Genomic DNA, 27,934 nt, shown 5'->3' on the forward strand with positions numbered 1-27,934 from the left:
TCTGGAAAAAATAAAAAAAAAGCAGCTCGATTTGTTCTGGGTGATTTTCGACAAAAGAGTAGCATTACAAAAATATTGAAAAGTTTGGGCTGGGAAGACTTGGGAGAAAGGAGACGAGCTGTTTGATTAAGTGGTATGTTCCGAGCTGTGAGTGGAGAGATGATGTGGGAGGACATCAGTAGACGAATAAGTTTGAGTGGTGTCTTTAAAAGTAGGAAAGATCACAATATGAAGATAAAGTTGGAATTCAAGAGGACAAATTGGGGCAAATATTCGTTTGTAGGAAGGGGAGTTAGGGATTGGAATAACTTACCAAGGGAAATGTTCAATAATTTTCCAATTTCTTTGCGATCATTTAAGAAAAGGCTAGGAAAACAACAGATAGGGAATCTGCCACCTGGGTGACTGCCCTAAATGCAGATCAGTAGTGATTGTAGTGTATTATAGTATTCACTTCTTGGTCACTCAGATCAGTCAGGTACTTAATACCACAGTTGTTGATGTCTTTCATGTCAGACATCTTGAAAAATGTAAAAACATCAGTAAAGTAAGCACTCAAATAGAAGACAGCCTGAAACCAGCTATTCCATTGGGTTATGACAGGTGCAGGTAAAAGCTTTGCTTCCTTTGAAGCACCATACTTTGATGTTAAGAATTGTAAATAATTACGTAGGTCGAGTCATAAGTCATGGCAACTATTTTTTCTCTCGCGAACAGGAGACAACACGGAAAATCTACGATATGAATTTGGAAACGTACGGTATGTACTTGTGTATGATGCCACTAGATGGTGTATGTAAACAACATTGTGGGTCTAAGCATGCCCCCAAGTTCAGTGTATGAGTGAGAGCGTCACAAAATGGAAGTCAACAAGCAAGAGCAACGACTGTATATTAAAATAGCAGTTCTCTGCAGCAGAAATGCACGCCAATGCCATGCAGAGCTGCGGGAAGCATTAGGTGTGCTTGCCATGCCCTATAGAACAGTAGCGAGGGGGGTGGAGACGTTCAAACGGGGTAGAGTATCAATTACTGATTTGCCTCACCTAGGCCGTCCAGTGTCCATGGACAAAGTGGACACCTCGGTGATTATTTCGAAGGTCTGTAACCAGTGGAAACCTGTCCTTTGTATGTAGTCTTGTGTATTTGCTGTCTATACCATAATAGAACAATGTTTACCAATGGCCTGTTTTTTGTCACTTTCCTACGAGAATCTCCTTAAGTCAGAATTTGTCTTCAGGCACTATGCATAAGTACATGCCCCATATTTCCAAATGCATATCTTAGATTTTCTGTGTTGTCTCCTATTCGTGAGAAAAAGTAATAGTTGCCATGACTTATGACTTGACCCTCGTATATTTTCGCTTTATTGTGTTCATAAATGCAGACTTTACCATCGCAACCATATGATTTAAATCTGTCATCACTGCGACCCAAGCTGATCTTATGTGCCCAGCACTGTACATGCATTAAATGATCCCCTATGACCACACTTAATGTTTCATAACACCAGGTCACGAACGGGGCACTGTCACTAACAAACACTTTAACTGCATCATATGGTACACTGTAACTGCACAGAGCTTCTAAAACTGCATGAGAGCAGTTTGTAGCATTTCCTGCATCAAGATAGTTCACAGAAACAACGTGCAGCTCTCTTTTCGATCCGGCTGGGACTTGGAATATGACGATAAAAACACAACGGCCCATTCTATCTGTAGTTTCATCACAGAGTATGTTGATGTTCTTCCCCACTAGCGCCTCTGCTGTTCTTTTCTGGTAGTCAGATGCAACTTCTAGAAAGGAAGAAAGACCTCAAATTATAACAAAATAATTTAAAATTACTGGATCAATTGGGTACGGGTAAGATGGTTAGATATGGAAATCGCACTCAAATTCGGTATCCTTCAATTTTGCGCGTGGTTTTGATGTCATAATACCTAAACCGCACCCGATCAATGAAATCAAAACTTACCCGGTAAATATACTTCACGTAGAGTTCTCACATATGGCAGCTCTTCATTTGAAAACTCAGTAATGCAGGCTCCTAGCTCTTTGCTTTCCAATTTTCCCAGAGGTATATTTGCTTTGGCAAATACTTCCACTGTGCGTTTCGAGAAGTTATCTCTGGAAATTTTTCGTTGTTTACAACTATCTAACTGTGTAAGCACAGAAGATTGCTTTCTTTGAGACGTACTAGCAGCAGGGGTTGAACTTTCATTATTGCATTGCTTACCCACATGTTTTTCAGATTTAACATGTTTCACAATGCTTTCTTTTTTTCCCCACCCAACTCGGCAATTACAATACTTGAAAAACACTGTCACTGAATCTGTGGCATATAAACCATCCTTTGCATATTGCTGAGCCCTTTTGTGCACAGTTTTTGTCATGTGCCCCATAACCTAAACGATCGCTCGACTTTCTACTCTTCACTAGATTCAATTTTGAACAACAGGAAAACAACGCTGCGTCTATTTCATTATTTCTGTGACACTCGATTTAGATTTTGATAATAATCTATACAGATCTTATTCCCCTGCTATTTCCATTGTAAATATCGATTAAAGTCAGCAAGCAGCAACCGATCGGCTACTTTTCTTCATCGATCGGAACGGTCAAAAGATTTATGCATCATATTTTGAGTATTTCTGATGATTTTGCCAAAATATGTTGTTTTTGTCAGTAAAATAGCACATTTTTGCAGAATTCACACCAAAATCGCATATTCATACTAATTTCGCATTTTGGGTCACAATTCACATTTTGTCGCACTTCTATTTATGCGTAAAAATGATTTTATTCCACGTTAGAATTACCGTAGGCTTGGATTCAGTACAAGATTCAAAAATTTGCATTTATCGCAAATGCAATTTTTTCAGGTCCCTAGTGATCGGCTGATGATGAACCAGAACAGTGGTCGAAACCGTTAATCAACTAGTAATTTAACATTACTTTTCTAATTCTACATATATTGAAAAGGTTGAACCACCGAGCTTGATAGCTGCATTAAAATTATAAAATCCTTTTAATAACAACCACCTACTCAATGCAATACATTACTCATTGAATTATAAAATAATCATGAGGTGTCTTAAATAATGGAACATGTTTCGTTCGACATAGCGAACATCATCAGCCTTAATTTACAAAGATTAGGTCAGGGCTCTGAGCTGAAATGATAAAAATTGTTAAAAGAGTGACAATGCCATAATAAAAAGTAAAATGATAACATTAGACTTGAAATTGTAACAATATATACAGATTAACAGCAAGTATTTGTAGTGGAATACATTGAACGATGGTAGTCTGTAAAGTTAAAACAATCATGAGGTTGTTAAAGTAAAAAAAATATAGATATAGTGGATCTTAAAATATATGTCAATGCGTGAAGTGTGGATTAATTATTGATGATGGAGTTCTTAAATTGAGCAAAACAAAAGTTGAAATAGAGTTTATTGAATAGTACGAGTCAAACTGAGCCAGTTAAAAGGCGCATGGTGACGAAACTAAGGTTGAAATGACGTGAACTCCAGTAGTTAGGAATTCTGTAGGAGAGCCAAACACAATGCCAGAAGGAAATACAAGTTGAACTAGTCCGTATTTACACGCTAGCAGTAAAATTAATCGTATACAACGTAGGACACCAATGTGGACTCGTTAAAGAGTAACTATAATGTTGAAAGTAGGGAGAGTTCCAGCAAACCAGAGATGGATGGAGCAGATTATGGCACAATTGGAGTTAGAAATCTGGAATGAAAGAAAAGGGAGGAAAAATAAAGTTATGTTATAATGGGAAAAAAAAAAAATTGAAGAAGGAGGCTTACCCTTGGGACTAGTGTGAGGTGTTCGCTAACGTAGGCTGCGTGAATCAAACTGGCGAGTAACCTTATTGCTGCTTCTAGTGTTGTATGTATGTATACATACAGCCTATATAAGAAATTCCGTTGAATTTTGTGAAAAATTATCGAAATTCAATCTTGAGCATAATCATATAATGGTATCCTATGATATTACCAATATGTATTCCAATATTCCGGTAAGCAAAACTGTCAAGATTATTAAATCAAACCTTTTAAAACACAGTAACCTTAGCAAATGCGAAATAGATAATTTCATCAGTCTGTTAGAATTTGTACTTAATAATAACTATTTCACCTTCAATAATAGAATATATCAGCAAAAGGGCCTAGCAATGGGTGACCCGATCTCGGGCATTCTAGCTAATATCTTTATGGATGATTTGGAAAATAACAAAATAATCAATAATATTAATGGTCTTCAATTATGGTTAAGGTGTGTTGATGACACTTTTGCCATTATAGATACACAGAAAAACGATAGTCACAGTGTGCTAACATCCCTTAATGAGCTTGACAATGATGTCAAATTCACTAAGGAAGACGAGATCAATAGTTCTCTAAACTTTTTGTATTTAAACGTTTCAAGAGAGAATAATAAGTTCATTTTTCAAATATTTAGAAAGCCTTCTTGTGCCCCCATCACTATAAGAAACGATTCCTTACATCCACAATCTCATAAACAGGCTGCATTTTTTAGTCTTGTCTATAGAGCATTAAAAATCCCGCTGACAACTGAAAATCGCAAAAAAGAACTAAACTATATTAATGATTTGTCCAGAATTAATGGCTATAACCCCTTAATGATTAATAAAATCATTAACAAGATAAAATTAAAAACCGCAACGAAATTGATTCCGGACAAGCCTAAAAAAACGAAATATGCTCCCTTCACCTACACAAATCCAGGCCTATTTCAAGTTACTAACCCTCTAAAGAAATACGATATTAATATCGCTTATAGAACCCGATATACGAACCGTAATATATTCTTCAATTCAAATATAGTTAACATTAATCACAATAAATTCTCGAACTCTGGTATCTATAGGCTTAAATGCACCCATTGTGGATTCTCCTATATCGGACAGACTGGACGTAGCTTTTTGACCAGATACCTTGAACACTACAACGCTTCGAAACACAAAAAGTATTCCGCCATGAGCACCCATATGGAAGAGACTGGCCACAGTTTTACTACAATTGAAAAAGACCTTCAAATCTTGAAATACGTCAATAAAAGTAAACTTATGACAGAGTTTGAGAACATTTACATATTCCTAGATCAGCATTTTAACGGACATCAAAATTTAAATGATACTTCAGAAATTAAAAGTCCAATAATCGAGAAAATTCCAGAACTACACTCTCTTTTCAATATAAATAATAATAACTGTACGAGAATCTTTAATTATACAACTGTTAATAATACAACAACTACTACTCTACTGCCCTCTCATGCAACACCCCCTCCACGAATACCCGACCCGCCCAAGGAATCGGTCACCCCTCCTCCTCACATGACTCACTCCCCGCCTCTACGTATACATACATACAACACTAGAAGCAGCAATAAGGTTACTCGCCAGTTTGATTCACGCAGCCTACGTTAGCGAACACCTCACACTAGTCCCAAGGGTAAGCCTCCTTCTTCAATTTTTTTTTTTTCCATTATAACATAACTTTATTTTTCCTCCCTTTTCTTTCATTCCAGATTTCTAACTCCAATTGTGCCATAATCTGCTCCATCCATCTCTGGTTTGCTGGAACTCTCCCTACTTTCAACATTATAGTTACTCTTTAACGAGTCCACATTGGTGTCCTACGTTGTATACGATTAATTTTACTGCTAGCGTGTAAATACGGACTAGTTCAACTTGTATTTCCTTCTGGCATTGTGTTTGGCTCTCCTACAGAATTCCTAACTACTGGAGTTCACGTCATTTCAACCTTAGTTTCGTCGCCATGCGCCTTTTAACTGGCTCAGTTTGACTCGTACTATTCAATAAACTCTATTTCAACTTTTGTTTTGCTCAATTTAAGAACTCCATCATCAATAATTAATCCACACTTCACGCATTGACATGTATTTTAAGATCCACTATATCTATATTTTTTTTACTTTAACAACCTCATGATTGTTTTAACTTTACAGACTACCATCGTTCAATGTATTCCACTACAAATACTTGCTGTTAATCTGTATATATTGTTACAATTTCAAGTCTAATGTTATCATTTTACTTTTTATTATGGCATTGTCACTCTTTTAACAATTTTTATCATTTCAGCTCAGAGCCCTGACCTAATCTTTGTAAATTAAGGCTGATGATGTTCGCTATGTCGAACGAAACATGTTCCATTATTTAAGACACCTCATGATTATTTTATAATTCAATGAGTAATGTATTGCATTGAGTAGGTGGTTGTTATTAAAAGGATTTTATAATTTTAATATATTGTCCTCAATACGGTTCTATTATGAAATTAATTACATGTAACTTGATAGCTGCAGTTGCTTAAGTGCGGCCAGTATCCAGTAATCGGGAGATCGTGGGTTCGAGCCCCACTGTCGGCAGCCCTGAAGATCGTTTTCTGTGGTTTCCCATTTTCACACCAGACAAATGCTGGGGCTGTACCTTAATTAAGGCCACGGCCGCTTCCTTCAACTTCCTAGGCCTTTCCTATCCCATCGTCACCATAAGACGTATCTGTGTCGGCAAAACGTAAAACAAAAAAACAAAAAAAAAAAAGGTTGTACCATTATATAACTTCTTTGAATTATATGCAAGAACAGCAAGAAAACATATGTACTGCTTCCTTCATGCTTTGTCCACTTAATGGATTCTTTTGCATTGGCGCTTTAACTAGCTCTCATGTAAAATTGCTAATATGTGATTTAGGACACTTTACTTCTGACATACAGAATTATAAATGCTATTTCAATTAAATACATTAAGTCTAAACTATCTGAGAAACAAGGACATCAGGAAAGATTCAAATATCTTCCGCTTATATATAGCAAAATTCAGCAGTACAGGACAGATTGGGCACAATATCAAAACAGAATGGAATGGCTATTTCTTACTGATAATGCAGTTGAAGATCCAAGACGCCAAGTAAAATCAAAGCATACTGCAAAGAAAGAGGTAATATTGTGTGTATAATAAGATACATCAAGAGATGATAGACATATGCAAAAATAAAATACACAGGTTTGTAGTCTAATCAGAGTTTTGACATGGTGATCATAGCCAGAGGACCTCCAGTTTTAAGTGGAATCCAAACCACAAGGATGTAACTTTTCATCTCAAAAATCTTGCATATACTGGCTGTGATTCAAATTATGACCATCTTGGTAACAAGTTAATGAAAATGTCATTCTTCTAGCACATTTCTGTAGACAAACGATGAAAGTCAGAAGGGGGGAAAAAAATTGGGGGAAATAACTAGAAATGCAAGGATGAAAGTTAAAAAGAAGAAAGAAAGTAAGCAGTATGAGATGGTCGCTAGCCTGTGACAAGTCATTCAACAAAAATGAGTCCAGCAGTGAGCTGCACACAGTTCGAAGCTTGCAACTGTGAACTGTTCTGTAACAGCACAGCACTATGAGAAGTGACTTTGGGGACCAGGAGTTTGACATGTCGGTGCGGAGTGTGACTTCCTGAATATGTATTACAATCGTCGGCTTTGTTAAGTGGAAAACTCAAATGTGAATGAACTAGTGAGTAACTGTATGTAAAAAAAATAAAATAAAAAGCAAAGCAAAGTCATCTCCATACAGGCCATGAAGGCCCTTGGAGGGGTAGAAGGTAAAGGCTTTCACTATCTGTAACCTCGGCACTTGATGGGGTAGAGTGGTTAGCTCTATGCCCAGCCGCCTTTGCCTTCAGGAATTAACCTGGTACTCATTTTTGGTGTAGGCTGAGTGAACCTCAGGGCCATGTGCACCTCCAGAAGTGGAAATCTCATTTCTTAAATTTTACGACTTCCTGATGGGGATTCAAACCCATGTCCTTATGGGCAAATCGAGCATGCCTTTACCACCTCGGCCAGGCAGCCCCTAGTAACTGTATGTGTAGTACTTAAATACACTGACTGACTGACAGAGCAAATGCAACACCAAGAAGGAGTGGTCAGAACTTTATGCCAATTGCAGGGTAGACTGACGTCACTTAGGTATGCTCATGATGTGAAATGCGCCGCTGTGCTGCGCACGTAGCGAACGATAAATGGGACACGGCGTTGGCAAATGGCCCACTTCGTACCGTGATTTCTCAGCCGACAGTCATTGTAGAACGTGTTGTCGTGTGCCACAGGACACATGTATAGCTAAGAATGCCAGGCCGCCGTCAACGGAGGCATTTCCAGCAGACAGACGACTTTACGAGGGGTGTGGTGATCGGGCTGAGAAGGGCAGGTTGGTCGCTTCGTCAAATCGCAGCCGATACCCATAGGGATGTGTCCATGGTGCAGCGCCTGTGGCGAAGATGGTTGGCGCAGGGACATGTGGCACGTGCGAGGGGTCCAGGCGCAGCCCGAGTGACGTCAGCACGCGAGGATCGGCGCATCCGCCGCCAAGCGGTGGCAGCCCCGCACACCACGTCAACCGCCATTCTTCAGCATGTGAAAGACACCCTGGCTGTTCCAATATCAACCAGAACAATTTCCCGTCGATTGGTTGAAGGAGGCCTGCACTTCCGGCGTCCGCTCAGAAGACTACCATTGACTCCACAGCATAGACGTGCACGCCTGGCATGGTGCCGGGCTAGAGTGACTTGGATGAGGGAATGGCGGAACGTCGTGTTCTCCGATGAGTCACGCTTCTGTTCTGTCAGTGATAGTCACCGCAGACGAGTGTGGCGTCGGCGTGGAGAAAGGTCAAATCCGGCAGTAACTGTGGAGCGCCCTACCGCTAGACAATGCGGCATCATGGTTTGGGGCGCTATTGCGTATGATTCCATGTCACCTCTAGTGCGTATTCAAGGCACGTTAAATGCCCACCACTACGTGCAGCATGTGCTGCGGCCGGTGGCACTCCCGTACCTTCAGGGGCTGCCCAATGCTCTGTTTCAGCAGGATAATGCCCGCCCACACACTGCTCGCATCTCCCAACAGGCTCTACGAGGTGTACAGATGCTTCCGTGGCCAGCGTACTCTCCGGACCTCTCACCAATCGAACACGTGTGGGATCTCATTGGACGCCGTTTGCAAACTCTGCCCCAGCCTCGTACGGACGACCAACTGTGGCAAATGGTTGACAGAGAATGGAGAACCATCCCTCAGGACACCATCCGCACTCTTATTGACTCTGTACCTCGACGTGTTTCTGCGTGCATCGCCGCTCGCGGTGATCCTACATCCTAGTGAGTCGATGCCGTGCGCATTGTGTAACCTGCATATCTGTTTGAAATAAACATCAATTATTCGTCCGTGCTGTCTCTGTTTTTTTCCCAACTTTCATCCCTTTCGAACCACTCCTTCTTGGTGTTGCATTTGCTCTGTCAGTCAGTGTATATTGGATAGTAAAATACGCCACCTGTCTGAATAGTGATTTTTAGTTTTAAGAACCCTGACAACCCATCAAGAGAAGGAACTAGCTTAGAATAGCTGGACATTCGGAAGCACATCCAAATACCTTAGCCTAAGTGCAATAATCTTGTTCAACACAATTTTCAGTTTGATTACCGAATGGAGTGGCCACGCATATTAACATGTTACGGCTATGGAGCCAAGCTCTGCATTTGGGAGATGAGTGTGTTCGCAGCTGTCCTGAGAATGGTTTAATGTATTTTTCCATTTTTACTTCCAGGCAAATGCCAGGACAGCTCCTATTCATAGGCCAAAGCTAACTCCTCCCACCTCCTTACCTAATTTCATTCAGCATCATTCATTTCTTCTTCATCAACTACTGGCTGTAAAATCGTACCATATCACTTCATCTCATCTCATCGCTGACCCCATTTCAGGAGACTGGACTAAGGGGTAAATATACAATTATCAATTAACTCCTTCATCTATAACTCTTCATTTACTATTTTATAGATATTATTTATTTATAACTTGTTTGTAATTTTGTGACAATATGTGGTTTGTTTTACATTTTCAATGGTTAAACAGTTGCTTACTTACTAACCAACCCTTACCATATTATACTAATAATACATACTACTTCAGACACAGTTTAATGTAATTAATTATACATTTTTTCTGAAGCATTTTGAGTATTACAGGGGAAAATACAATTACAAGGGCCTCCAAAGGAACTAATGGAGAGAAATAATAATTTTACAAAATTTCTTGCTTATAACGCAGTTGAAGATACAAGATGCCAAGAGAAATCAAAGGATGTTGCAAAGAAACAGGTAATATTATATGTATAATTAGATACATTAATTAGATAGATAGATAGATAGATAGATAGATAGATAGATAGATAGATAGATAGATAGATAGATGGATAGATAGATAGATAGATATCATTGGGCACTGACTTTTGTCAGGTCTCTGTATCATCTAAGAATGCATTATTGCCTTGATTGCTGTTCAAATTCTATCCCAGATAATGATACTGTGCTTCCTCTCTCAATGACAATCACAACCATCATGATTGTAACTTGAATTTAGCTTTAAGTTTAGTTCTCTAACCCGGACAGTTCACGTTCACTTCATGGACGTGAGAGGTCATGCTGGGTTCCTTAGACCAGGTTGTTTCAAATGACATGTTATTATGTTGCTTTATACTAGTTCTCTATTATTCATTATACATTTTTTGTTTTGTTTTGGGATTCATTTTTATTGTTTACATGAAATTTTTCTGGTTTTCACTAATTAAATTATTCACACATTGAAGAATTAAATCTATTAAGGCCACGGCCACTTCCTTCCAACTCCTAGGCCATTCCTATCCCACCATCATCATAAGACCTATCTGTGTCACTGTGACATAAAGCAAAAAAATAAAAATAAAAATGAACAATTTATTTCAAATACACTAGTTGTATTTATTGAAAATGTGCACTCCTTGCAAATGTACAACTGACATGCGCTGCATTGTGTTTTAGTCTTGCTGTGTTTGCGCCAACCACAGAAGGCTTAACAACCAGCCCCTGTTCCTGCCTCAATGGTGCAGGCTGTCCACATTCCATCCCAGATGGCTCCCATTCACTTTCATTCTTTTAGTATGCTGCATATACTTTTCTTCATCTCCCTGGCTAAGTAATACATTTCAGTTTTCAACTCTAAGTACTTAGTTTCTGTTGCATTTCTCTTTCTCTGTGCTCTCCAAGTGCTTCCTAATTCAGTCGCCTTCTTCGTTATCCATTGTAAAATGGAAAATTCGACAGGTCACATATGGTGCAAAAGACCAGGTCTGAAATAAATCATTTGTAATTGGACTTACTGCACAAAGCTGGACTGACAGACTGTGGGAAAATATTGCTGGAACTCTCTGTTAGGATTAGATGAGATATGATGGGAAGGGTGCACAACAAACAAAAAATGGTGACGTGAATGACATGAACCTGCTCTAAATGACTGCAACATGATGTCTCCTGGGTTAAAGGTATATTTTCTTTTAAGTTCAAGAAATGTTGTTTCAGATAAAAGCTAACAAATTATCTTTAGATTTTAGGCTTATGGCCAGGATTCTACACTTAGGTGAGCAGTTCCTTTGTAAGAAATTCAAAGGAAGATAGGAAACTGTGGGCCTACATAACATAGGACCTGATACACATGAACAAGTAATACACTGACTGACAGAGCAAATGCAACACCAAGAAGGAGTGGTTCGAAAGGGATGAAAGTTGGGGAAAAAACAGAGACGGCACGGACGAATAATTGATGTTTATTTCAAACCGATATGCAGGTTACACAATGCGCACGGCATCGATTCAGTAGGATGTAGGACCACCGCGAGCGGCGATGCAAGCAGAAACACGTCGAGGTACAGCGTCAATAAGAGTGCGGATGGTGTCCTGAGGGATGGTTCTCCATTCTCTGTCAACCATTTGCCACAGTTGGTCGTCCGTACGAGGCTGGGTCAGAGTTTGCAAACGGCGTCCAATGAGATCCCACACGTGTTCGATTGGTGAGAGATCCGGAGAGTACGCTGGCCACAGAAGCATCTGTACACCTCGTAGAGCCTGTTGGGAGATGCGAGCAGTGTGTGGGCGGGCATTATCCTGCTGAAACAGAGCATTGGGCAGCCCCTGAAGGTACGGGAGTGCCACCGGCCGCAGCACATGCTGCACGTAGTGGTGGGCATTTAACGTGCCTTGAATACGCACTAGAGGTGACGTGGAATCATACGCAATAGCGCCCCAAACCATGATGCCACGTTGTCTAGCGGTAGGGCGCTCCACAGTTACTGCCGGATTTGACCTTTCTCCACGCCGACGCCACACTCGTCTGCGGTGACTATCACTGACAGAACAGAAGCGTGACTCATCGGAGAACACGACGTTCCGCCATTCCCTCATCCAAGTCGCTCTAGCCCGGCACCATGCCAGGCGTGCACGTCTATGCTGTGGAGTCAATGGTAGTCTTCTGAGCAGACGCCGGGAGTGCAGGCCTCCTTCAACCAATCGACGGGAAATTGTTCTGGTCGATATTGGAACAGCCAGGGTGTCTTGCACATGCTGAAGAATGGCGGTTGACGTGGCGTGCGGGGCTGCCACCGCTTGGCGGCGGATGCGCCGATCCTCGCGTGCTGACGTCACTCGGGCTGCGCCTGGACCCCTCGCACGTGCTACATGTCCCTGCGCCAACCATCTTCGCCACAGGCATTGCACCGTGGACACATCCCTATGGGTATCGGCTGCGATTTGACGAAGCGACCAACCTGCCCTTCTCAGCCCGATCACCATACCCCTCGTAAAGTCGTCTGTCTGCTGGAAATGCCTCCATTGACGGCGGCCTGGCATTCTTAGCTATACACGTGTCCTGTGGCACACGACAACACGTTCTACAATGACTGTCGGCTGAGAAATCACGGTACGAAGTGGGCCATTCGCCAACGCCGTGTCCCATTTATCGTTCGCTATGTGCGCAGCACAGCGGCGCATTTCACATCATGAGCATACCTCAGTGACGTCAGTCTACCCTGCAATTGGCATAAAGTTCTGACCACTCCTTCTTGGTGTTGCATTTGCTCTGTCAGTCAGTGTATTTAGCCTGTTCGTTTTTATAATTCCGTTGACACAGCCTGAACACACCCAGTAAAGAAGAACCTTTCCTATATCTCCTTTTGGCTATTCAATATTAAAAAATAAAATATATAAGGAATGTCAGCTCCACTAAATACAGTACTGTGTGAAAGTGTTCCCTTGTGCTTGTATTTGTTGTCTGAGGGAGAGTTGTCTGATTACTTCTACAGGGTGATCCATATAAGCCTTTACAATTTTAATAAATTATAATTTCCATCTGGAAGGTAGTGTAGACTTGAAATGATCTCAGTAGCTCTGGGTGAATCTATATTTGTACCCCTACCATCTATTTTGACTATTATGATCACTGTTGGCCCAAAACTCGGGAGTTTATCATAAAGACAGGTTTGAATCAAAAGGTTAGGGAGTATTCAGACTCGTGAAAAATGAATGTGTAAGCTATGAAAAATTAAGGTTGAGATATATGAAATGTGGGTGTAGGGCTTAATTCATGCTATTTGTTAAATAATAGGTAAAACACACAACTGTAGTTTAGTAGTATATGTTTTCTGCTATCAGTTATAAGAATACTATTATAAATTAATTTGACTTGATCGTTTGGTGCAAGTATTCTACATTATAATATGTACAACTTGGTGGAACAATGGAAGCTACAAATGGATTGACATTATTGCCTTAAAAAAAAGAAAAGTGAGGGGAACAATTCCTGTTTTTGCTGCCAATTTTTGGAAACAGATGTCTCTGCCAGTTACAACGTTAGGAGAAAATGCTATTATAGCCTTAAAATGTTCGTTAATAATTCTAAGAAATCATTGTTACAATTAGGTTACATCTATATTTCTTAAGTATATCTATTTCTCTCCTAAAAAATAATGCAAAAATGTACTTTGTTGCAAGGCAGCTTCTGCATTTTAATTTTAATTGTATTTACCTTGTATCAACAGTATTGCACAGAAAAGAATGTGATTGTAGTGGGTGATCTCAGTTTACCAAATGTTAACTGGGAAGGTAACACAAATAACAGAAAGAATGACCAACAAATGATGAATAATATGGGAAGGACAGCTGAATCAGAAAGTGATGGAACCAACTAGAGGGAAAAATATTCTGATATTTTGATTCTGATAAAATACGATGAGCTCTATAGAGAAACTAAAATAGGAAGCTGTTTTAGTTGTATTTAAAAGTACATGAGATACAGAGGAAGGTTGTAAAAGTAGGACTATTAAGCAATATCATATGATTAATAAAAGAGGCATAAGAAAGTGTTTAAAAAGTAATTATAATCAAAATGTAAACAGCCTATGGGATGGGTTTAAAGCAATTGTTGAGGAGCGTGATAAAACCTTAGCAGTAACTTCTTTTCATGGAACAGAACTTTCAAACACAGTTCTCCCAAAGCTTCATATATAGCTTCTTGCTTAATTTTCAAAGCTGCTCTGTGGGCTGCACTTTCATTATGGTCATAAAGATTTTTCCTCGAAGACCTTGTTTTTCCAAACTTCTTCAAAGTTTCTGATTTTCTCACTGGCCCAATCTATAGAAATTTTCACTCCTGTCCGTTTTCTGGTCCTAAACTTGTAATATCTTAGAACACCTTATCACCTTAGCATGTTATTTTCACATAAATCAGCTCATTTCTCTGAAAGAAGTAATTTTCTGAGATAATATCCAACAGTCAGGTCCATCATGGTCAGATTTATTTCCTTGTGATGTTTTCTTTACATTCGCTTGATTCACTGTTTGCAGGTTCAGGAGTTACTTCAAAAGCAACATCATGCTTTCTTTTATTGTGCAACAGTACAAAATAAATACTTTATTCATTTCACTTCTGTAGCTTGTGAACCACTCCTTGCTCCTAGTAAAGAATATGAACTTACTTGCCTCGGCTCAGAATAACAAACTAAGAGATTTTTGCTTTTCAAATTATATAAAAACAACAAATGCTGTTAAGTTTAAACATACAGTACTTATTTGTAACTATGTTAGCATTAATGGTGCTTGATGCAATATTGGTACAGTTATATTGTCCTTGATAAGAACAGTTTGTTTGCTGAAGGGTGAGAAAATTAACGATCTAGTTTATTGTACTCCAGTACAAGAAAGAAAGAGCAAGATGAAAACTCTTTCTTTTTCTTTAACTCCAAACTGACAACACAAATTGGTTAATAGGACAAGAATGCGAATTTTGAATGCTGACAATTGTGCTGCAGCGAGAATTGATGGTAGAATGGATTCTTGGATCAAGGTGCTTACAGGGGTTAGACAAGGCTGTAATCTTTCACCTTTGTTGTTCATAGTTTGCATGGATCATCTGTTGGAATATATAAGTTGACAAGTGGGGGGATTCAGATAGGTGGAAATATAGTAAGCAGTTTGGCCTATGCCAATTACTTGGTCTTAATAGCAGACTGTGCTGAAAGCCTGCAAACTAATATCTTGGAACTTGAAAATAGGTGCAACGAATTTCATATGAAAATTAATGTCAGTTGGGAAAAAGCTAAGAGAATTGAATTGAATTGAATTGAATTGAATTGAATTGAATTGAATTGAAATGAATTGAATGGGAATGCAAAACTGAAATGGGTAGATCATTTCAAGTATTTAGGATGTGTGTTCTCCCAGAATAGTAGTATAGTAAGGCGATATTGAAGAAAGGTACAGCAAAGCTAATGCAGTGAGCTCACAGTTGCGATCAACAGTATTTTGTAAGAATGAAGTCAGCTCCCAGACGAAACTCTCTTTATACCAGTCTGTTTTCAGACCAACTTTGCTGTATGGTGTACACAGAATATAGAAGTAACAGACATGAAAGTAGCAAGAATGTTTGCTGGTACAAACGGATGGGGACAATGGCAGGAGGGCACTCTGAATGAGGAGATAAAGTTTCTAAGTTAGGAATGAACTCAATGGATGAAGCTGTACCTACAAACCAGCTTTGGTGGTGGGGATAATGTGAGGTGAATGGAAAAATGGAAAAGGATAGGTTACTTAAGAGAAAAATGGACTCAATCATGGAGGTAAGCAATGTACAAGGAGACAAACACAACGATGGTTAGACTAACAACAAGTTTTAACAATTTAAAAATAAGAGTCATGGAACTTAACAATGCTACACAACTATGTAGTTACAATAGAGGTTTGTGGAGGTGTTTAGTAAATTCACAAAGGGTTGCAGACTGAAAGCTGAAAGGCATAACAGTCTATAATGACAATATACAAGGTGCGTTCCATAAATAATGCGATCAAATTTACAAAAAATGATTTATTGAATATATTCGCACAAATAATCAAAAATCTTCAAAATAGCAACCTCTTGCATCGATACACTTCTGGAGGCGGTGTTTCCATGCCTGGAAGGCATCCTGGAAGCCTTTTCTGGAATGCCCTTTAGAGCCGATGTAACATGCGCCTGGATTCTTTCAATCGTGTCCCAATGTTTTCCTTTCATGACTCCTTTTAACCGAGGAAACAAAAAAAAGTAGCGGGAGCCAGGTCAGGACTGTAGGGAGGCTGGGGAACCATTGGGGTGTTGGTCCTGGCCAGGAAGTCATTGACAATGAAGGCGCTGTGACTCGGCGCATTGTCCTGATGAACTTTCCACGTGTCCTTGATGTCGCTTCGGCAGCACGAGACCCTCCTTTTCAGTCTTTCTCATGTTCAAATCTTCGGTCACAATGCGGAAAACGGTTGTTTTTGCCATATTTAGAGAGTGCTATCAATTGAAGGCTCAGCCGTCTGTCAGAGTTCAAACAATCGCGCACACGTGTCACATTTTCGTCGACTCGTGAGGTTGATGGCCATTCACTGCGAGGTTCGTCGGTGATCTCCTCTCGGCCCTCCATGAACGACTTGTGCCATCGGAAAACTTGTGATTTGGACAAGCAATCAGTCCCGAAGGCCTGCTGAAGTAATGGAAACGTTTCGGTGGCGGACTTCCCAAGTTTAACGCAAAATTTGATAGCGTACCGTTGTTCTACAGAACGATCCATTGTGCCGTGTTACATGAACTCAAAACCGGCTTGACGGAAACGCACGTCGTGACTCTCCGGCAGCTCGCTGCCGAATGAGACAAAGAGCGTTTGAAGCTAACACCCCCTCCACCTAGCCTAGCAGGTTAGAACACGCTGCGGTGTACAGTTGTGTCAGAAAAAAATTGGTCGCCTTACTTATGGAACGCACGTTGTATGTATATTTGTCGAACAACAGTTAAAGTGATTTGGACGATAGTGATCATAATTCTGATGACATTTTGTTGATAAATGATGATGCTGTGGTGGAAATGAATTCAGAAAGTAGAGGCAATAGTGAGGTGTGCGAATTGAGTCATGTGCTTATGCATAAGTTGTCTGTGCATTACAGTGGGAAGGTATGTCTTCATAACTGATTTAAAGGGAGGTATTTTGTGGTGTAGCATCTGCACTGAGTCCCTAAGTTTTGATCTGATAATTGATGTTCTCTCTGAAAATCTAAGAGAACCAGCTCCATCTGCAGATGATATTGTACTATGCAGCACAAATAAGAATCAGCTTGAACATAAACTAGAATGCTGGAGAAGAGCTCCAGAGGAAAGCGGTGTTAAAATCAGCTGGAATAAGTCTGAATACATATGTCTGAGAGGAACTGGGAATGAAACTACAGTATTCAGATGGATCGGAACCAGCACCAGGCAAGGAACAGTTTCAAATACTTAGGATCCACTATGTCTGCTGATGGTAATCTAGATCTAGAAATTACTCACTGAATTCAGGCTGCCTGGTCTAACTGGGAAAGGTTTGTCTGGTGTCCTCTGTGACAGTAGACTAAATATACAAACAAAAGGGAAAGCCTATAAATGTGCAGTGAGATCTACAATGCTGTATGGTGCAGAAACTTGGCCAACAGTGCAGTCATAATGTAAGCAGCTTGAAGTATCTGAAATGAAGATGCTGAGATGGATGTGTGGGGTTATGAGGAAAGACCACATCAAGAAGTCTTTTATATGAGACAGTGTTAAAGTGACTGAAATATCTAGAAAGGTCCAAGAAAGACGATTGCTTTGGTATGGCCACATTAAGCGCAGGGATGAAAATTACACGGGAAGAAGAACACTTGACATGGAGGTGGAAGGTAGGAGGGAGAAAGGTAGACTCAGATGAAGATGGATGGATCATGTGCAGGAGGATCTCAGGGAAAGGAAGTTAGGAGAAAATGCCATTTGGGATCGAGGAAAATGGAAATGGCTTGTCAGAAATATTGACCCCGCATGAACAGGAAAAGACAAAGGAAAAGAAGATTTCATTATGTAGGAAGAGTGCAATATATTATATCAACATTTTGTGAGCATATGTGCCGAGAGCATCAAGTTACATTCCCAATATTGTGCCATTAACTTGCAGTGAGTAGTGGCCTTCCCCAGCACTAGCAAGTAGTGCCCGTTGTAACTGTTTGCTAGAAACGGTTTGTTGCAGAAGAAATAATAATAAAACTAATATAATAAATCATAATTTTATAATCTTACATAAAGAAAGCTTAAATAACTGATGTGACTATAGGAACACCACTGTTATGGTCAACCCCACTCCACGTGCCCATTTGTGTGTGCCACTGAGTTGCTGTAGAGGATACCTCTTTTAATGCCTTTAGAGTTCTGTTCTACTAACCTGGTTTAGACACATTTTGCAAGGCTATTTCAAACAATAAGATTTTTCTTTATTCTTCCCCTTCTCACCTAGAGCTGACCTCTGTTCATTTGTTAGTGCTTGTGTGCCAGAATTTAGCTCAAACCAATAAAACCCTGGCTCACCATGGGGTCAGTGTGGCCAACCAATGTTAAACAAGTTCTGTTAAAGTTAGATAAGAGAAAACACTACTTGAAACTAGATGTATTAGCAAGTTTCCATGCTCTGAACTGTTCAATGGTTTGATAGATTTTTTTATTTCAAATGTTCTTTCATGTAGCAATTGCCAATAAAACCTGTCTTTGCTCACCTCTTCATCCCTGTTACATTGATCTTTGCGTTCACCTCTTAGCAATCATAGAACAAAATTTATAAACTTTATGAATTGCAGCAGGTTGTCACCATCAACTAGAATTGGTCAAATTTCTTGTTGATTTTGAGTTCATAGGATAAGTATAGCATTATTTTCAGAGCACACACCAAAATATACCATGGCTTAACATCTAACTGCTCAACCTTGGAGTCGCATTCTTCTGATGAACCAGTGATCTAAGTAGAAGCTCCAAAATGAAATTTATAAACTGAATTGAAATGAGCAAATGCAATTTCTGTGTAGATCTTTGCAGACTGATTAATTGATCATTTCTTTTTATAAGACTCTTGCAGGTGATGATAATAAGGAAAAATTCTCTCAAGACAAATATGAGGAGGCACTAGAGAGCAGTATTTCCAAGTGGAAAGTGTACCAGCAGTATATCAGAGCAGCTGGAAACCCATGCATTCTGATTTTCTGGTTTAGCTTGTTTACTTTTGGGCAGGTTGCTTGCTCTGCAACAGACATCTGGCTTACCCACTGGTAAGTGACAAGAGAAATTTTTATCCCTGTGATTACTTGTAATTACTTCCTTCCAGTCTGGAAGCAAAATGCAGGATGAAAGCCCACAGCTTTACAGTTGGTGGTGTTCATTGTAATTCATCATCATCATCATCATCATCATCATCATCATCATCATCATCATCATCATCATCATCATCATCATCATCATCATCATCATCATATCATATTATTATTATTATTATTATTATTATTATTATTATTATTATTATTATTATTATTATTATTATTATCATTATCATCTCAGGTGATGCGGTGCATAAAAGAATGGATGATGAGCCATAGTCTAACATTAGCTGAACACAAAATGGAGATAGTTCTTCTGACGAGGAAAAGGATCGAAACTCTTGTACCAATGACTGTTGGAGAGTTAGTGATAGAAACATCTGCGAGAACAAAATATCTAGGAGTGACACTTGACAGCAAGCTCACATTCTGGAATCATATTCAGAGAGTGACAGACAAGGCAGTAAAATACATGACTGCACTTAGCAGACTAATGGGAAATATTAAAGGTCCAAAATCCAGTAAACGACGTCTTCTCATGTCGACGGTTCAGTCAGTGCTCCTATATGGCTCTGAAATCTGGGCTGAATCCTTGAGATTTGCTTGGTATCGGAGAAGGATAGCTGCCATACAACGGAGAGCGGCTTTACGTATTGCATGTGCATACCGCACGGTTTCCGAACCTGCAATCCTCACGGTGGCAGCAATAGCCCCAATAGACCTACTCGCATTGGAGCGGCATGAAATCTGGTGTACCAAAGGAGAGCTGGGAAAGAAATGTGCAAAGAAGCGTGCCTTCAGTCAACTGATGAGGTGATGGCAACTCAGATGGGAAAGTGACCCTTGAGGCAAATGGACCAAGCGACTGATACCACGCTTGGATATCTGGGTTGAAAGGACCCATGGTGAAGTAAATTACTACCTCACGCAACTTCTAACAGGACATGGATATTTCCGGAAATTCCTGCATAAATTGGGCAGAGCGAGTGATGCAGCATGCATATACTGTGATGACATTGACGATGTATTTCACACCTTTTTTGTATGCGGACATTGGACGATTCAGAGAAGATGTGTGGAAACTGAACTAGGAGAATTGACAACAGATAATATTATTTCGGTGATGTTGCGAAATCAGGAATCCTGGGATCCCGTGGCAGTGCATGTGGAGGACATCCTTCATCAGAAGAAGAAGAAGAAGGATTTGGAAGCATACGAACGTTCGTAAGAGAGAAATGAAGAAAGAAGACATCTGAAAGACAAAGCATGATATCACCCTGAAATAATGTGAGAGCGGTTCCGGGGTGATGACACACATAGTGGGAAAAGGGTGTGTGGTTTTTAGTGGGTAAGAATCCCACACACTTGTGGAGTGCAGACCCTTCACAAGTGTCTTTTGAAAATTTTGCACAATCCCTCGTAAAAAAAGAAAATAATAATAATAATATAATATTATAATATATTTATTATTTATTATTATTATTATTATTATTATTATTATTATTATTATTATTATTATTATTATTATTATTATTATTATTATTATTATTATTATTATTATTATTATTATTATTATTATTATTATTATTCAGTCATATCAGCACACAAGTGAGTTCACAAACAGCTTTCAGACAGTATGGTCCATCATGAGTGATTAAAAATTAGCTAAAACATCCTAATCCACACGGGTGTGTCATCAAGATAAAACTGAGCCCAGGTGAAATTTACAGAAATCTGTAAACCTCAATAATGTGATTGCCCCAATGAAGATCTTTACTTATACTAACATCTAGGTAGTTACAGCAGTCTCCATATAGTCTGGAGACTCTATCAACACAACAATTAAAACTTACAACCTGAATTTCCACCCCGTTTACAATCGTACTGTCTGCTGTCCATCTTATGGCATTGACGAGGTTTAATTACAGTTGCTCACAATTCTGTACCTTATTTACTACTCTATACAGTGTAACATCATCTGCAAAAAGCCTTGCCTGTGATTTCAGTTCTTTACTCATACCATATGTCTTAGCAAACTAATTTAGTAAACTTGCAGAAGCCCCACTTAATTATTTCTGGTTCAAATAATGCTTCAGCTACTCTAATTCTCTGAATATATTGAAGATATTTACATAAAGTTTGCAAAGTATTGTGTTTTATTTAGGTGACAAACATACTCTGGGCTCTTTTCTTTGATACAAGTACTTTTGTTGTGAAAAATTAATTAGTAGTGGAAAATAGAATAACTGATATTATAGGTAATGATTAAGAAAAACATTTTTTTAGAGAAATATAGTATGTTTGGTGTAAATCTTTATATCATTTCAGTAAATTAATTGTGTAAATATTCAGTGAACAGTATTATTCAACCTGCAAATATTCAGAGAATTAGAGTAGCTGAAGCATTATTTGAACCAGAAATAATAATAATAATAATAATAATAATAATAATAATAATAATAATTTAATTTTGTGTGGCTATTTCTAACCGAGTGCAGCCCTTGTAAGGCAGACCCTCCGATGAGGGTGGGCGGCATCTGCCATGTTTAGGTAACTGCGTGTTATTGTGGTGGAGGATAGTGTTATGTGTGGTGTGTGAGTTGCAGGAATGTTGGGGAAAGCACAAACACCCAGCCCTCGGGCCATTGGAATTAACCAATTAAGGTTAAAATCCCCGACCCGGCCGGGAATCGAACCCAGGACCCTCTGAACCGAAGGCCAGTACGCTGACCATTCAGCCAACGAGTCGGACAACAATAATAATAATAATAATAATAATAATAATAATAATAATAATAATAATAATAATAATAATAATAATAATAATAATAATAATAATAATAATAATAATAATAATAATAATAATAATAATAATAATAAACACCACCAACTAAATAGATTAATATGCAAATTTAGGACATTTTCACATGTACTGTAAACACTGTGTTTAAAAAAATACTGAACAACATTTCATGGATGGTAAGAATGTATGTTAAGTATGGAAAGTATTGTTTAAATATATTTTGTGGTTGCTGAGCTATAAAAATATTAATTTTATTAAATTTAACCTGTCAAATATGATGGTTTTTCATTCCAGAAGTAATACATTATTATTAAAAAAATATTTTAAAAAATATTTGTCAAAATAAGAATTTTTTTATTCATTTGGATCATTTTTATTCATATGGATCAGTGAAAATGTTTTGAATGTTTTATGTACTGGTATATGCAAAGTTGTATGGTTATTGTAGCTACACTTCAATCGTAGGGAAGTCGTTGCTCACAAATTATCTGAGGTAAACATCATTACATGTGTTTTATCTTAACTGTTTAAAGTTTACACTTCACTCCAGGTGATTAGCAAGAAAATTCAAAAAATGAAAGATTTTTAATTTTTAATACACTAGTGACACAAGTAAATACTGTGCTTAAAGAAAATCTGAACAACATCTCATGGATGGTAATGATTTATGATAAGTATGGAAAATATTGTTTAAATAACTTTAGTGGTTGCTGAGCGATAAAAAATATGAACCCTTAAATGTTCAATTTCATATTTTTTCAAATATGATGAATTTCCATTCCAGAAGTAATACATTATTATTAGCATTAACAAGTTTATCTCTAAGATAGAAGTAAATGCATACTTTTAAAATCATAAAGCAGATATAACAAGCAAGTAAATTCTCCTTTGCACATATGCAATGCTGTGTAAATAAGGGTTAAGCTAGCAAAATGTGTACTCTTCCCCTAATTTAACTTGGTTAGTCATATGTAGAGAGTTGAATAAGAAAACATTATTTCAATAAGACTCAATTTTTCAGAATCCAGCAAGATGTACATAGAAGACATTTTAGGTGTTTTAGATTCTCACTCATTTTCCTCCTGAAAATTTGAATTAAAAAATCAGTATCTGAGTTGTACAGGATGGAAAGTACCTTTATCACAAGAATAAAAGCTCTAATGGATATTGACAAGACAAATGAACAATGCTAAATTTCAGGCCTATAGCTTTAATTGTTGGCAGAAAGGTGGTGGTTCTGTGTTGTAAATTGTAACATCGTTGTTATTGGTACAAGCCCAAATGTGACAGTCACCTGTGGTGTGGCCAAGCACTTGCATCACATGTAAACAACACCACATTGCCTAGTGCTGTCTTGCCCTTCAATCCACCAGCCGTCCAACCAGTCTGCTCTTCCTCTTACTGCTGGCCTCCCTGAGCTCATGCAAGGCACATAACACTGGTTGCAACATTGCAAGGTGACATTAGACTATTTATGCAGTATTTCAGGCTTATCACATGGAATAATTTTATGGAGTGTGGCAGCACCATTACCTTCCACCCTGCATGTGGGAAATGAGGAAATAAAACTTAATGAAAGCTAATATACTTTTTATCTTCCTATCTTTTGTACCCAGGAACACTTTTCTTGATTTGTAGGTATTTTCAAGAGCAACTTCCAGTTTTCATCAGTAGCATACTGTACCAGGAATTGCCCGAACTTTACAGCTTGATGAGCATGAGATGGTATGCAGGACATGTACGGCATATCAAACTGGACTGGGTACAGAGAGTGAGAGGATTTACTTTGAATGAACTTCTGAATTTTTAAAACTGTTTGTTTATTGTATAAAATCAAGTTCATATCACCTCAGTACAGTGGAAGATGGATTAAACGTGAAGTTTCTCCATCTTGAGATGTCCCGCGTTGTTCTGCTACTCCTCCTGTCCTCACCATGGAGAAGCTCTCAGCAACATGGGACCAAGTACACTCCAACGAGGGCAGCTCTAGATGTTCTTGAAGTTCTAGAAGTTCTTGAAGATCTTGAAGGTCTAGGAGTTTGGGTCGCTGAGTTTATTCACTCAGAAGGATAGCACGAACACACACATTTAAGCTCCTGGACATATTAGACAGATTAGTCTGAGGTGTAATTTTTGAACTAACTTTAATCATTACATGTATTGAACTCATGGTGGTCTGTATTGAAAATTGTATATTATCTTAAAACAATTAAATTTATTAAAATGGTCAACCTATTCAATCCAATACTTTCTTAAGAATGTTTACAACTTATACATGACACTTAAATTGGGACATGTTTCGCCATAGTTATGGCCATCTTCAGCCTAATTTTCCTCCTCATAATCAAATCTTATCAGGATCCCAATATTCTCAAATTGAACCATCGTAATAGCTAAAATAGTAAAAGTTAAAAATACAATGTGTCAGTCTCATTACAGACAGGTGAACAATTATTTAATGGAGTTCTTGAAGCAGTCTTAAAATTAATTCATTAAAATATCTGATGTTGGCACCTATTAAAATTATCATGAGGTTAGGTACCCTCCATCTTATAAATCAATGTTTAACAAATAATGATACATTAACACTTCATACAAATAAACACCACATTAGGATACTACATACAGTCACCGGATAAAGGGATTTAAGATAAAAGTCCTCTAGATGTTAATTAAAATGTTTGTTGTCTGATAACAATTATCGATAGTTTTCAAAAGGATATTAGACCAAACCTCTTGATGTTTCTAAAATTGTAGTCCTATTTTTTCTAAGTCTTCTTTACAAAAGGCACTTTAACACATTGTGAAATTGAAATAACTGTGAGTTATACTTAGCCAAGCACTTGGTTCTTACTTATTTAAAAATGATATATAGTTGTCTGGCGACCTAATTTATACGCTGTAACGGTTTGGAGAATATGAGATAATAAAGATAGTTAGATCAACAATAATTCCAAAGTGCTCAAAGCATGTTATCTGCCACAATCCTGATGTATGGTTAATTGGGAGAATCTCAGAAAATGGCCTTTAAGACGGAGAATGATATCCACTGAGGAATAAAGTTGTTAGGATGTCTGTAACAAAATTGAAAAAGATGTCTTAGAGAAAATGTGTGTTATTGATCGCATGAAGAGCTAAGTTATCGGGCTTTTCTATACCTCCTTGTGTTTTATGTGGCAAGATGGTACCGCTTGTGTCGCCAGCTCGACTGTTAGCTACTGCTCTCCCTCTTTGCGTGTAGCAGCAGTGTGGCATCGTAAGTGGAGGGAGAGTAGGGGAAGGAGGGATGGGCGGAGTGTTACATATCTGAGTGGTCAGTGCGGGCGTGTTAGTAGGGGGTGATTGCGGGGAAGTTATGTTATTGGGAACTGTAGGAGTATTTGAGGGGAGAAGTTTAAAGATATTCTTAAACATGCTACCCTTTATATTTAATAATTGCAGTAATTTAGGTAAAACTTTGTAAGTGGGATTCTTAGTATCTGAAACATCATTTAAATTACAGTCTCTATTAAAGTACTGATCTAAAAAAATATAAATATTCTCATACTCAGTCATTAACCTTCCTTTGTTCAACTTGGAGGATCATCAGATCTTGATTTATGGTTGTAAGCTGATGGCCTGTATATCTCATATGGATGCTCATCGCAGAAAACTAATTATGTTTACTTCCGTTACAATGCTCCTGATATCTAGTGTGGAAGCTACGGCCCGTTTGACCTTTGTATGAACAGAACATTGTGCGCCTGTTAGTCTGTAAATTCCTGAACTTGTGAAGGGATCGTCATTATGGTTTACACGTTATGATTGAAAAATTTACTGTAATTACTATTTTGAGTTTTGTATGTTATTTTAATATTTTTGAAACACAGTGGATGCATGAATTATTGTATGTGAAAGTTGCATAATTAGACTTATCTGGTTTATCTGGGGTGAATTTTGTCAAATAAAGTTAACCGAATCTGGATTAAGAATGAAATCAAACTACAATACAAAAAGAAAGAACACCTTCACACCCACTTATACAAGACACATCTTTCTGTTTCTCAAAGTTTGGCTCCAATCAAATGGAGCTCTTTTCTAATAATAATAATAATAATAATAATAATAATAATAATAATAATAATAATAATAATAATAATAAAATTAAGTAAATTGTCAGGTTGAAAAGGAAAGAGAAGAAAGTAGGGGGACAAGAATTATGTTTCAACTTTTACTTCCTCTTCTTTCTTACTGCATTATTTTTTTTTCTTTATACTTCTTTTTACTACTTTGACCCCGCATTGAACTGAGAAAAATTCCATTGATGTTCTTATTAATATTACAACTTCCACCTTTTTAGATAGATTTTAATATTCAAATTAAAGGAAACTATCCACAGCTGTAATACAGTTTCCATAGAAACAATTTATAACATTTAAAACAGGCGACTGTTCACAGTTTGTTTTTCAAGAATAATTTTAATGTTTATAAAGGAACTTTATACATCTTTCATCCTTTGTACTTCTGATCAATTGTGACAAGACCTTTTATTTAAATTGAGAATCTTCCTACTCTAAGTAGAACTCAGGACTTTCAAGATTCCATCTTGAGTTAAATAATTATGTTATGTTAAAGTGTCATTCTAATTGGGACTGTCATATTTGCTCTCCCCTGTGGGTGGGGGTGGTAGAATTACACCCACAGTATCCCCCGCCTGTCGTAAGAGGTGACTAAAAGGGACCCCAGAGGCTCTGAACTTTGGAGCATGGTTTTATGACCACGGGGCCCTTAGCTGAGTCCTGGCGTTGCTTCCACTTACTTGTGCCAGGTTCCTCACTTTCATCTATCCTACCGACCTCCCTCGGTCAACTCTTGTTCTCTTGTGACCTCGACGGTATTACGTATGTGGAAGCCTGGGGAGTCTTTAATTTTCATGCCCTTCATGGCCCTTGTCTTCCTTTGCCCGATATTTTCATTTTTCGAAGTGTTGGATCCCTTCCATTTTTCCCTCTGATTAGTGTTATATAGAGGATGAAGCCTAGAGCATGCATACTAGTTAAGGACATAACGCTTGGGCTATACCGGGCTTCATTACTAGAGACCTTGTAGCAGTTCTAGTGAGATATGAAGAGGGCGGACAGCCAAGAGACCTGGTTGTCCGTTCTGCATATTTCCCAGGAGACTCTGAATCTCCACCCCCACCGAAGGAGTTCAAGAGACTGGTGATATACTGTAGGAAACAAGGACTTAACCTCATAGTAGGATGTGACGCCCATGCTCATCACAGCATTTGGGGAAGTAAATACACAAACCGAAGGGGGGAGAATTTCATAGAATTTCTATGTACAACTGATCTTGAGATCATGAACATAGGTGATACCCCTACCTTCATCAATAACAGGAGTGAGGGGATCATAGATTTTACCCTGGGTTGCATGGGAATCATACAGGAATTTAAAGACTGGAAAGTTTCTTTGGAGCCTCCCTTGTCAGATCATAGACACATTGTGTTTCATATAGAGGGCTCCTTCGAGATCCCATCTTACAGAAACCCTAGATGAACCA

General features: G+C 38.4%; 1 protein-coding gene across 1 annotated transcript in view; it reads left to right on the plus strand.

The window, feature by feature from the left end:
- LOC136866830 (ATP-binding cassette sub-family C member 4-like) overlaps positions 1–27,934 on the plus strand; it is a 291,743-nt gene that overhangs the window by 112,640 nt on the left and 151,169 nt on the right. Inside the window, exons 13-14 of the mRNA XM_068226857.1 lie at positions 10,093–10,224; positions 19,343–19,542. Coding sequence (XP_068082958.1) covers positions 10,093–10,224; positions 19,343–19,542 — 332 coding nt within the window. The remainder of the gene's footprint in view (positions 1–10,092; positions 10,225–19,342; positions 19,543–27,934) is intronic.

This window comes from Anabrus simplex, chromosome 3 (assembly GCF_040414725.1).
Source record: "Anabrus simplex isolate iqAnaSimp1 chromosome 3, ASM4041472v1, whole genome shotgun sequence".
In the NCBI taxonomy this organism is placed as follows: Eukaryota; Metazoa; Arthropoda; class Insecta; order Orthoptera; family Tettigoniidae; genus Anabrus; species Anabrus simplex.